General features: G+C 39.2%; 1 protein-coding gene across 1 annotated transcript in view; it reads right to left on the bottom strand.

The window, feature by feature from the left end:
• Positions 1 to 803: 803 nt before the first annotated feature.
• The window catches only part of PRKX (protein kinase cAMP-dependent X-linked catalytic subunit), a 58612-nt gene continuing 45551 nt past the window's right edge, over positions 804 to 13864 (bottom strand). The window contains exons 5-9 of the mRNA XM_028727744.2: positions 9467 to 9562; positions 8118 to 8175; positions 6536 to 6613; positions 5864 to 6014; positions 804 to 5132 (exon numbers count right to left, since the gene is read on the bottom strand). Coding sequence (XP_028583577.2) covers positions 5889 to 6014; positions 6536 to 6613; positions 8118 to 8175; positions 9467 to 9562 — 358 coding nt within the window. The 3' untranslated portion in view covers positions 804 to 5132; positions 5864 to 5888. The remainder of the gene's footprint in view (positions 5133 to 5863; positions 6015 to 6535; positions 6614 to 8117; positions 8176 to 9466; positions 9563 to 13864) is intronic.

Genomic DNA, 13864 nt, shown 5'->3' with positions numbered 1-13864 from the left:
GGTCTGATTGCAGATCTAAAGCCATGCCTTCATTTTTTTCTTTTTATTATTAGACAATGTTTCTTTCTTTACCTTCCTCTTCTTTGCTCAACATACTACAATGTATATATGCCTATTTATTTTTATTTAATTCAGCAAATCAACACAGTGGGTAAGGTCCAATGTCAGACTAGTGCAAGAGGTTGGAGAATTATCATTGTTGTGGAAATGACTGCACAAGTAAGCCACGGGTTGCACAAGAATTTTCACAAGTGCAAGAAACCAATTGCAAGCAATCAATCAATTACAAGCAACCAATTGCCGCTACGGAAAAGTTGTATGAGCAGGCTGTTGCTACAGTTGTAGATCTCCCAGTAACAGTGAGCAAATTTCTCTGCGCCTGTCATCTTGTTTCTTCTTTGAGGTTAAAAGGATGGATGGCGAAGGAGAATCTGCCTACAGGGTCTGTTTTATTCCAAGGTCGTAGATAACAGAGCAGATCCCACAAGCTGAACTCGTATCATATCTTATCCACTTGATTTTGTCTAAAAGGTTCATGCCTACAAAGAATGAATAAATTTGGTCTATGCAGTTACTCATACTTGGAGAAGGATTCATCATCCAATAAAGGACAGCACAACCTGTCTCTGCCTTCTACTGTGTGCTGCCAGTTTTTAAATCTGTGAGTAGATCGCAGTCTCTTGGGAGTTGGCCACCCCTGTTATAATAGATTCAAAACACTTTGTAACTTCCAATAGGGTAAAAAATGTCTCAAAGGTCAAATATAATTAATTTCAGAACTGATATACAATTAAAGAGCTGAATAATTTTTGGACTAAGTTTTATTTACAGATCACAGTGATTTTCATTGTGCAATGAGGACTGACTTATATATTTGTACAGTACTTATACACATGAGTTCAAACAAGCAAGCAACTTCTCCGACATCAGTCCAAGTCAGCGTTGGAAGTCAAATCTGTTCAATTTGGTTTTCTACACAAATGTAACTATCCCTTACTTACTGTACAACAGAGTATTTATAAAGCTGTCATGTTTGCCATAGAAAAGTGCAAAACATAGGAAATCTGTACACAGTACAGTACAAAGGAATTATGCTACAATTCTTGAAAGCTGAAAAATTCTGTAGTATAGGAATCACTGAATCTTAGTTTTCCAGGATGGCAAGATGACTGGCTTGCTATTCTTCACTTTCCAAGATTTGTCCATCCAGTTAAACAGTTTAGTACCTACATTTCAATAAATTAAATTTGCTCTTCTACAGCAGATCACCTTTGTTAAATTCAACAACAGCACAAACGTTTGAGCAAGCAAGTACATCTAGGCAATTTAAGGCATGACCCCCATTTCAATTATACTGCATCATGTTTGGTTACAAAATTATGCCCATTATCCACCTTATAATTGAATACAGAGAAGGCTGTAGGGGCGATTTGTTTTGGTTTCATCCATATCATGAAAGCTGTGTGTTGATGTGAAAAGGGGAATTTTTGTTTTGAGTCCCTTAAAAAAGATCTAACCATTATAAAAATAAGGCATGAAGAATAAGAATTCTAATAAAAATAAATCAATAGGTGTATGAAAAAATTTAAGTGGAATTTAGGAGACGCTAGGGCTGTGAAATGAATCTGTGGCCTGCCACATGTTTGACTACAAACCCTCTCATTCCTGATCACTGGACACGAGGGTTGCAGCTATGAAATTTGGAATCCAACATCTGGAGAGAAACAAGTTTCCTCTTCCTGGCATATAGGACTGCAGCCTAAGCCATCTTCGGGCATTATAGTTCCCATATAAAGCAACATGGGAGCAGCAAAACTGGGCTGTGGTTCCAGATCACATGGAAGCTTTTGTGCACACCTCTGCATTTGAAAAGGTACACTTCCCAGTAGATGCCATGCTGTATGTGCAGACACAAGGGGCATAGATACTCACTGATCTTGCATTGCTCCTTTATAGGGGCTATAATGCCCAAATAGAGGTTTAGCTGAACTTGACACCCACTGATTTCAATGATAACCAAGTCAAAGCTAAATTGTTCAATTTACTTCAACTGGACCAAGTTCAACTAACTCAGTCTGGATCCAGCCCAGTGTGCGCAGCTCCAGTTGATGTTTTTTAATTTATTCATTTTATTTATATAAACTATCAATAACTATTTCCCCAGGGCAGCTTACAGCAGAAAATTGGAAGATAAAAGCACAACACCCATACTGCATTATCACTTTTCGAGGCAGCCTTTTGCTGTTTCCAGTTTGGTGGTATCCTGCTAAATTAACCATAAGGCAGGCTTCAGACTTCAGTGCACAATATTTGCGAAGCATCACCAGTGCCTTGTGAACAGATGCATCAGAACAGCTCTTTTATATTGTTGTTTATGCTAAGGGAAGCTATATTCTAAAATGCACCTGTCGTTCATACAAATGAAGATTCAGTTTCTTCCTGTGCAGAATTCAATTTACAATACATAATTGATTTATTTTATGGATGATTAACTTGCCAAATGAAAGCCACAATTCTCTGGTATAACTTTTACAGCTAAGGAAATGTTACTTTCCTACTTACTTATTGGAAGCACTATTTCAGTATTATTATTTTTTCCTTGAGAAAGAAGTTGTAATAGCATAACTGAATTCAGAGGATATAAATTTATGGAATAGCAGACCAACTCATAGAATACATTGGCTCAATTTACATATAACAATAAGGCAAATCATGGCTTAGCATGAACATGCATACTCCCACAAAAGAGGCTGTTCCATTCTTCCTGTTTTGAGCTACCCATGGTTTGGCTTAGTGTGTCATGCAAACCTGGGCTGGTTGTTTCTTTTGCTTTAGACAAATTATGAGCTGCACCAGGGTTTGTTCTTGGTTTACAGCTCACAACCTCCTGTCCGGGAACATGTGCATTCATGCCAAGTTGTGGTTTGGCTGAGTGTTATGTGCAAATTAAGCAGTATGTCTTCCTGTATCCACTGTTTTTCTTGCTTAGCGTGGTTCCAACTGTTAAAACTGCTGCAAGCTAGAAACAAACAGAAGTACTCTGTTTGCAAGCACCTTAATATACTGCACATCAAATGCCAAGATTCTGCAACACAGGAAGTCAAGATTTGGAAGGTTCATCTTGGAAGAATTATGCAAGACACACAAACGTTGTGTGTTCAGAATCAGTAGATGCAGTAACAGCAAAACAGTCACTTATTCTCTGGCAGATAGATTGTACTAACTGCGAAAAGTACAGAAGGAAAAGCACTAGAACTCATTTGATAATGAGTAGGTGACAGGAAACTGTGAAAAGTTTCAATCCCCTGCCACTTGCAAGACACGCTATCTCCTCTTTTTGGAGTCAGTTTTCCCCACAATGTGGTCTAAAAAAATGTGATCTTATGTACAATAAGAGAAATATGGGTTTTTTGTAGCATCTCAGGTTCAAATAGTCACAGTAAAGGTCTGTGGGGAAAACTGACCAGAAGAGACCAGAAAGCTGGACAAGTCTTTACATTTATAAATTGCATATGCATGAGCCACCTAACAGTGAGGATTTGCAGACTGTGGGGAGAAGAATCAGTCATTGATTTTTTTAAACAACTTCTTCAAATGTACAGACCAAACATCTATAACCATGGTAGGTGTCTAAAGCCATCACTGGAGAGAATTTCACATACAACAAATATTTCTCTGAATGCACAACTGCTGAAATTTTATTTTTAAACATACATGCCAGTTCAAAGTTAAGCTTGCTAGAAATAAGTAAGCTTAAATCCTAGTAGTGGTACTAGGTGTGAACAGCTCAAAGAACTTCTACACATCATAACCCTTCATATGTTGGATTTCCAACTCTAGTCAGTCCCAGCTGATATGGCCAATGATCAAAGGGATGGGACTTGTAGCCACATCTAGAAGGCCACAGGTTCTCCTTGCCTGTTGAGCTCAACCTTGGGATCATGTAAGTATATAGTCCTAATTCTACATATTCTGGTTTATTTCAGCAGTATAAATGACATTAATTGACATGTAGAAGATTCTACTTCGGAATCTGTAGAATTTTAATTTACACACAAAGATGTTCATTAATTTTCACGATGATGACTCAGAAGACCATGTGAATAGCCTTGTTTCCTCAAGTGATACTTATGCAACGTGAAATCTGATTGTAGCAGTTGATCTGTGGTGAATGTTTCACGCACCAAGCCATCACCTTAGGTTGCAGTTGTTCAGTGATGGTAATTCATGTATGAAACAGTGCATATGGCAGAAGATTTATTAGATGATCTTCAGGTCCCTGTAAGTGCAACGATTCTAAACCTAAACTCAGAGAACACACCTTACCAATAGGTATGATTTTGCCATGATTTCATATAGTTAATGAAAAACATTTTACATAGTCTGCAGTAATCAAGAATCATGATTTGCATGGACAAAATTTCAACTCAAATTCATAAAGAAAACATTGTGTAATCTAAACAAAACATACAGGCCCTTTATCTTTCAGCTTTCAAATAGTAGGGCTGCAGGTGTGGAGCACTGGAAATGTTACAATTTTCTCAAAATTTACTTGTATATTTCTTTTTTACAAAGAATTATAAAACGTATAGAAGATGCTGAAAAACCTATTGATCATTTTAAGATTTTCTTCTTCTAGGGGGCATCTTGAAAAAACATTTAAGAATAAAAACCATAGACTCTGTAAAGTACAAAAATTTACATTTCAGCACAGTTTATGTGCCTTTTTCTGTATTGATTTCTTTATATACACATATTCTAATCTGTGCTTTAAATGACAATCTTAGTATAAACTTATAAAGTTAGTCAATGACATAACTATGCAAAAATATTTGGGCATAGCAAGAAACAAAACTAAAAATAACTGTTTCTTTTTTAAAAAAAAACAAACCCCAAAAAACTATAACAGTTTCAAAGTCTACACCTCAGGGTAGGTGCTTCAGTATTTTAGTTTACTGAACTAATGCCAAATCCATACAACTAAACTTATTGACCCTTTCCCATCTTTTAACATTATTTCTTTATGAATAATGAAGTAACGTTCTTTCACTCATTTCAAAGAAATTCTTCATAACTTTTTTCATGTTCTTCTTTGCCGGTTCCCAACTAGCACATTAATAATCTTCCAGTTTCTACAAAATAAATAAAAACAAGTGTTCGGTTAATTGATATTGCAGAGTAGTAGATACTTGAATCTCCTTATTCAAAGTTCTGGACGTTATACACTGCATAGACATAACCACAAGAAAATCTCTGCAAGGAAAGATCACTTTCTTTTTTTCATGCTATTTTAAAATGCCTTTCTTGACTTTCAGTCAAGAAAGATCTCAAGGAATTACTTTTTACCAAAGGAAAAATCAGTATGGGTGTGATTCTATAAAGTACGAGAGTGGACATTCATAAACGCTATCTGCTGAAAAATGCGTAAGTGCAACAGGAATGAATAAAAACATCAAGATCATCATGGATGCTTTTACAATGCAGAGGAAGCAGATCTGATCCTTTTCATTTCTTTACCCCCAGCAGATAAGTTTGACAAGTGAGTGGGCCTACCAACCTGCCAATCGTGTGACATCACAATGTCAGGTGACCTGTTTTCACCAATGTGTCTTGTAATCACTCCATGAAGGCAAATGTTCAGTGCTTTGCAAGCCCTGACAATCAGCTGATCATTGGGACTTTGTGTGCCTGCAAAGCCCCCTTTTGGCCCAGCTGCATCTTTACCTGCCTCACAGCTGATACCATATATGATAGGTGTGGCTTGGCAAGGTGGGTCTAATTAAGTCATGTGCCAGAGCTTTCCTATAGACGTTAAAAAGGAATAAAAAGGAAGTAGAACTTGGGGAAGATGAGTATCCAATACCTTAATGACATTTTGTGTCTCACATTTAGAAGTTCTTGAAAATTTCTAAATCTTTAGGAGGTACAGGAGGCATTTTGTTCCAGTCATCTTCAGGATAAGCTTCAAAGTTGGATGTATCACCATCATTTGATACCTTCGGGACTATAGGAGGCTGAATTAAAAAAGGAAAATAATAATAAATTTAAATCCCATGTCAAATGAAGTATTGGTCTAGAATTTTTCACCCCCCTCCCCAATTTTTTTTGCTTGGCATAAAGTTAGCTCATTATCACAGATTAGTTTTAGCACAATTGCTTGGCCTGATCAGTTATTTATCTATATTACAGTACATTTATATCCCACCTTTCTTTCATTATGAAACTTAGGTTCCTATCTAGGCTCTGACTTGAACCCAAATCTGCTTTGCTCCAGCTGGGTGGATATCTCACCTGCCTTCTGAGAGTCCTATCACTAACTTCTTTTTGTCCATTGGAATCCTAACTTATATTGAGTTTGGGAAATGTTTGGTGTGATGGCTCTGGGATTTCAACTTAAAGAACTCAGGCATATGACCTTCACTATAATTCTAGGACAACCTTCCAAACAGATTTTTTTTTTTAGCTGAAAAAGAATCAAATGAAGCAGAAGTATAATGAATTATCTCAAAGCTGCATTTGTTTCTGCACAATTCACCTTTAATTTTCTCTGTGGTACAGCATCCCAGTCTACAGACCTGAACCATCTGTGCCTCTTCACATCATCAGCTCCATTCTTTTGAAGAAAAATCAAATTAGATGTTTATTCACTGACAGGAAATGCCAAAATATATTCTAGCAAACACTTTATGCAGACCCATACGTATTTCTGCCATCTGTATTTTGAGGGCACACTCTAGTGCACATACTCCAGTTTGCCCAATTTTTCTCGTTCTCTCTTAAATACTGGATTCCTCAGCAGCTTTTCCTGTACCAAATTTGGATTCTGCTGGTCACAAATCATCCTTTGACATACCGAATGCAAGTAATATTGTGAGATTGGGACTGATTTCTACAAAGCATATACTGAGTAAGGTTTTGATTCTTTTACCCACATGCAATAGTACAAGTTTTTGAAACTGATCTCAAATTTGAAATTGGTATACTATGGGTTGTTCCTTTTTGAGGAACACATGACTGGAGTCCTACTGAATGCACAGAACTGTACACAGTATTCCAAATGGAGTTAGATCACAGATTGGAATAGCAGCAGTTTTATTTTAAAATTGTCTCCTAATGATCTCCGGCATGGAATTTGCCTTTCTCACAGCTGCTTTCTACATAGAATCAACATCTCCATCAAACTATCCATGATGACCCCAAGGTTTCAATCCTGGCCAAGTTACTGCCAGTTTAGGTTCCATCAGCATATATGTGAAACTAAGGTGTTTTGCAGTAACGTGCATAACTTTATGCTTATTTACACCAAATGACATTTGCTACCTATTCACTCAAGTTTGGAGATGCCTGTTTGGAACTTTTTGCAATCCCTTTTTCTTTTAGGGATCTTGAACCAGGGCTTTCTTTCCATCCAGAACTTGCTGGAACTCAGTTCTGGCACCTCTCAGGTGGGCGCCATTACCATTATAAGAGAACAAGAGAGGCAGTCATGGTGAGTTCCGGCACCTCTTTTTCTAGAAAAATAACATTGCCTTGAGCCCCACTGCTCACCCCTAACTCTAGAACGATATGGCTTTCCCACACTTAAAGGTAAAGGTAAAGGTACCCCTGCCCGTACGGGCCAGTCTTGCCAGACTCTAGGGTTGTGCGCTCATCTCACTCTATAGGCCGGGAGCCAGCGCTGTCCGCAGACACTTCCGGGTCACGTGGCCAGCGTGACAAGCTGCATCTGGCGAGCCAGCGCAGCACACGGAACACCGTTTACCTTCCCGCTGGTATGCGGTCCCTATTTATCTACTTGCACCCGGAGGTGCTTTCGAACTGCTAGGTTGGCAGGGGCTGGGACCGAACGACAGGAGCGCACCCCGCCGCGGGGATTCGAACCACCGACCATGCGATCGGCAAGTCCTAGGCACTGAGGTTTTACCCACAGCGCCACCCACGTTCCCACACTTATTAATGTATTCTTAAGATCCCCCCCTCCACAAAATAAATCGAATGTATTGAAATTTGGTTTTAAGCAAACCAAAAAGAGCATTTCTGGAAACCGAAGATAAGGAAAACGTTTTATGCCAATGGTTAGGATGTGCTGAGATTTAAAAGTAGCATTTAAAGCTTACCTTCATGTTTCCTAGCCGTCTTGTTCGGTCAACCACAAGAAGTTTTTTAATAAGGTCCCTGGACAAGGGGTGGGGGAAAATTAGTCAATTTTTGAAGTTGTATTTGAGTTCATGATGACAGAAAATATATAAAGGCATCTAATAACAGTGAAAGAAGTAGTAATAGTGGTGGTGGTAGTAGTAGTAGTAATGTAATAAGGCTAACATTTTCCCTGCAGTTATCAGCTTTCAAATGGAGAGAGATTGTAGCTTGAGCAACAAACCTCCAATGCTTAATACTCCAGTTGAGATAACTGGGGTGCAGCTAGGGGAGGTGAGCAATAAATCCACCTTTCAACACACCTTTGACAGGGATGCAGACAGAATAACTGAAAGCTGAGTTGCCAAGAAAACATATGGGGAGGGCAGGTACATATTTCACAATTATTAAATTCTTCGCTGATCTACTCAAACCATTTAGTCAGCATTCCAGTTTGATTAAGTGACCCCTTATAAATACATATTAAGCACACAGCTGCCACCGGCTGAACTAGTATAGTTGTATCGTTTTTCAGCCATGTAATATATAGTTCCTACTCTATTAATCCTTGCTGCAGACTGGGGAGGGGCATGGTCTGGGAGAGGCATTTCCTGCAGAGAGGTCTCCATACTTGCTCGAGTGGTTTAGGAGAAAAGGAACTGTGCAATTGGTGAAGGTCAGGCAGACACCTTTAAGATATTCTCTGTAAAGTCCTACTCTCAAGCCCACTTGGCTGAGTCAGGGCTATGACCCGATCGCTTACATATAGACAAAAAGATCCTGCTCGGGTTTCAGTTCACACTGGAAAGCTTCCCAAAGCTTTGTCAGAAAAGCTCAGGGTTTCTACGCCTCCCTTGCTCTCAAGGGTTGTCAGTTTCCCTGAGCTGTGCCCTATATGCCAGCTCAGGGACGACAGAGCTCCCTGGAGTCTTAAAAATAAGCTCTGTCTGAGCTATAGAAGGCAAAGTAATGTCTGATTTTATGAGATTTGCTAAGCTGTTGGGTGGAAATCTTCATCACACATGCAAATTGCTATATGAAAACCAGAACTAATGCTACTAATTAGGCTCAGCTCTAATTAAAGTTAAATATTTAAAACTCTGAGCAAGCTTTCTGAATTCACATTAGAGCCCCCTAGAATTTAATTAATGTCAAGTATATAAATTAGAGTGTTCTCTGCCCAGAATCCACAGACAGTGCACACTGTACAAATAAATAGTGGCTGCATGTGACAAGCGGCTTCACACACCGTACTTTGAATGACACTTTAAAGTAATGCTAAGGTAGAACCTAAATAGAATAAACCAGTGATTAAGGTGAATGCACTTACTTTACATATAAATCCAGATGCCTGGGGAAATCTATTTTACCAGCAAGAATCTTCTGATATATTCCAAAAGGGTTGTCATCAAAGAATGGAGGAAACCTAATCAAGAGGAGGAAGACACACAAAAGCACACAGCTATAAGTTTAAAAATCTTTGAAAGTATATTGCAAAAGCCATAAAAAGGTAAAGGTAAAGGTACCCCTGCCCGTACGGGCCAGTCTTGACAGACTCTAGGGTTGTGCGCCCATCTCACTCAAGAGGCCGGGGGCCAGCGCTGTCCGGAGACACTTCCGGGTCACGTGGCCAGCGTGACATCGCTGCTCTGGTGAGCCAGAGCCACACATGGAAACGCCGTTTACCTTCCCGCCAGTAAGCGGTCCCTATTTATCTACTTGCACCCGGAGGTGCTTTCGAACTGCTAGGTTGGCAGGCGCTGGGACCGAGCAGCGGGAGCGCACCCCGCCGCGGGGATTCGAACCGCTGACCTTTCGATCGGCAAGCCCTAGGCGCTGAGGCTTTTACCCACAGTGCCACCTGCGTCCCTGCAAAAGCCATAGCCTATTTTAAATGCCATCTGCTTCCCAATATTAGACCTGCAATTATTTATTCATACAGCTGTACTGTATTTACTGAAGTCCGGAAAAGTGATTCAGTACATACACATGTTGACTACTTCTGCTGCCCCTTGGCCTGGTGTAAACCAAAGAATACACTTTCTAGAAACATACATAAAGCATAGAGAATGACAGTACGCTTATACCATGCAATGAGTGACAAAATTATGAATGGGGTTTTTTAAAAACACTTTGGGTTGCCTTGCAGCCTTCACTTTTGCCCTCTGAAGCACCCTGCATCACAGTGAAGTCAATCCTCTTGTTAACAGGCTGGGGGTTTTATGCCTTGGTGTATGCATTCCTCACAATTGAGGTACAGGGCATCTGTTAAAGAAATAGGTCTGATTTATTAAGTGCTAGCTTGTGATGAATAGGGGTCTGACCATAAAGCTTGCTATGCTAGCAAGACCTGGGGTGGCATGTTTTAAATACTGGCGAAGCAGCATATCTGTGCCATGAGGATATTACTTTAGTTAATAAACTTAGTACAAATATTTAGCACTTAAGTATAAAGGAGCTCTAACAAAACACCCAAGACCTCTTCAGAAACATGTTTTTAAGCCTTAGATCCTCATGTGTCTTGTAAATTTTGTCCATCTTGGGAATAATTCCTCCTGCTGTTCCAATTTAAGAAATCATGGGTATTTTGGAATGGTTGATGTTATGTAGTAATAGATCAGTTAAAAATGGAAGTGTTTGTTTTATTGTTGGAGAAGTCGACTCCAGTTTAATGGCTAACACTATTATAAGACCAGCTATTGAGGGGCAGGAAAGTCGAACGCCTTGCGACTAGAACGTTTTGGCTTCCAAACACCGCAACCCAAAAGTGAGTGTTCCGGTTTGAAAACGTTTTTTGGAACCTGAATGTCCAACACGGCTTCCGTGGCTTCCGATTGGCTGCAGGAGGAAGGCAGGCGGATCTTTGCAACCCAACACTACATATGCTTAAGACGGCCCTGACAACAGGTCTCTCTTGTCTGCCCTTCAAAAATGCCCAAACCAAACCCCTCAATGGCTCATCTTTGTACTCTGAGTGGGTGAGTTTTTGCCTGGCTGAAATGTATCCTTGAACTCTTAATGCCTTTTGCTTGTGCGAGTGGAGGAGGATGTTGGTGTCTGTAGAAACCAGGCTACTGTAAAAGGGGGAAATGTTTATCAGTTGCTCCTCCATCCACTATTGCCTCTGGCCACACTCATCACTGGAATGTGGTCCTCAAAATGCTGCCCAGAAGGAAATGTGGCCTCTGGCCCAAAAAAGGCTCCCAACTCTGCTCTAGTATTTGCCTACAGGTCGAAATATCATTAGTGTATCTTCCAGTTCAGGGATAATGCATGTAAAAGGTTGCTGGCACGTATTGAAACATTCTGATCCAACTGAGAGAGCTAACAAATTAAATAAAAATTGAAGTTCTCCAGATTTTAATATGTCCCTCTAGCCTGCCCTTCCCTTTAAGTGATGTTTTCCTTTGTCACATAAGTTTGGTATCAAGCAAGCACAGCTGGAGTTTAGGAATTGGTTTTTTTAGTCTGCTGAATGCAGTATTGGGACCTGTGAGCCAAAGCAGAAGTGGAATTTTCTTTATTAATGGAAGATTCCATCAAGCAAGCTTTTCTGATTCTTTAAACATAATTCAGAGTAAGATACAGCTCAGATCAGCTTTAAAAGCCTATGGTATAATATTCATTTGATGTGCATTTAATCAGGCAACACCGTGTGGGTGTGTTAAAAATACTACTTAGGAAATTGCTTCTATTTTTAAAAAACATGTCTGTGCCTCTTTAGCTGATTTGTATAACAGATTCACAGTAATGTTTCTGCAGGAAGTACTTTGATACTAGCAGACCACATGTTGGTTTGGCTTGTTTTTTATCTTTTTATAGAAGGTTCTTCTATAAGAAAGACAAAGCCACTAAAAAAAGAAAGGAAAAGACTGCAGGCCTCATTTAAGTCTTATGTGCACAGGCTCTCTATTATAGACTGTTTATGAAAAGCATACAATTCTGTCAGAAACCTAATGAATCCATATTATTCTTAATATTTAAGACCAAACAGATTTTTGCACTGATTCCTGAGAATTGTTTGTAACTGATTGAGTAGATTACTGCCTTAAGTTTGACCATCTTTTTAACTGGTTTGCTTGTAAAAAAAAACCCAACATCGCTTGAACTGTAGGAATGAAAATGTGTGTGCATATTCAGGACACAGATATATGTTTGAAGTGCCTTACTAGTTACCTCCAAGAGATAATAAGAGTTGAAGGGAAAATGCATGGATAAATTATCTGGTATGTATCCCATTTCTGCAGAGTTATACTAATGCAACATTAAGCAATGATACTTTACACAATTCTTTTATAACTGCACCTCCATCTTTTTTTAAATGCAAAGGATTAGATCTAGATTAAGTTATCTGAACTGAAATGATGATTTCTCAATGAGAATATAGTTCAGCTAACTTGGATCCAACCCTATTGACTTTGCTGGGATAAATCTGATCCAAATGCCAGCTTAACAAATTTATCTTTTACTAGTGTAGGAAATTTCTAAGAAAGCCTTTCTGCAACAAAGCTAGTTAAATCATCTACGCATTATTCTGAAAATGCTGCCATCTAGTGGATTCAAATATTCATGGATTTATGGGATACTGAATTATAATATTCTCGCTCTAACACACACAGAGATGTGTACATGCAGCAAAAAATGTTGATTAAACAGGTACCAGCAAGAAGTCCAACAAACTCAAACAGCATGAGCCCCAATCTAGCATAGAAACATAAGATTATCAGATGTATCTTCTCATACTGAAATACTGAATGCAAATATGGGATTTGTTCTCTTTTCCCAAAACATATTCTCTTTGAAAACAGCATGCCTGATGAGTTAAAACTTCTTAACATAAATGTGAGAATGTCTTTAAAAGATGTATTGATTTTTTTAAATTAGAAGTGTGATCTATTTCAATTAAAACTTGTTAGCAAGGCATGAAACCTACCACCCAATGACACAAGTGAATCTAAGTGATGAACATGGGATTCTTTTTGAATTACAAGTTAATATATGTGCCCCTGAATCATCATCCAACTGAAATATTCTTGCATTTGTCTATGGGTGGCTATGACATGGCTACAGGATATATCTAAAACAGGGTTGGGGAACCTGTGACTGTCTAGATCAGAGCTTTCCAAACTGTGTGTCACAACATGTTAGTGTCTCAGCTGCAGTGTGTAGGTGTGTCACACAAATGCTCCCCACACTCCCCTGGCTGGAAAGGGGTTAGTTTAACCTCCGGTTAAACTAGTAAAACTGAATTACTGTGTCGCGAAATGATGCATGTCCAAAAAGTGTGTCATTAACATGAAAAGTTTGGAAAACTCTGGTCTAGATGTTATTTGACTACAGCTCCTATCAACCCCAACAAGGATGGCTGATGATCAGGGATGATGGAACTGCAATGCAACAACATCTGCAAAGCCACAGGTCCCCTTTTCCTGCCACAAACAATTCAGCCATATGAGGGCACCAATTACATGGTTCTATTCTATGAAACTGGCACCTTGCCAGGAAGGGGCCACTACCTATTGCATGGGAAAGGCACACACAATTAGTCCCAACCATATGCCTCGGTCACTTAGATGTCGTTCCAGTTGTGTGGGAGTCTCCCATGCATACGTAATACCATGAGACTGAATGTTAAAAGGCACTGTTTTCTCACAAGGAAACAAATATTTATCATCTCAATTTCAGAAGATGGGAATTCTGTGCAGTTAAGTATGCTGATGTTGTGCAG

This window comes from Podarcis muralis, chromosome 4 (genome assembly GCF_964188315.1).
Source record: "Podarcis muralis chromosome 4, rPodMur119.hap1.1, whole genome shotgun sequence".
NCBI lineage: Eukaryota > Metazoa > Chordata > Lepidosauria > Squamata > Lacertidae > Podarcis > Podarcis muralis.
Note: the sequence above shows the minus strand (reverse complement) of the source record. Positions and strands in the feature narration are given on the sequence as shown.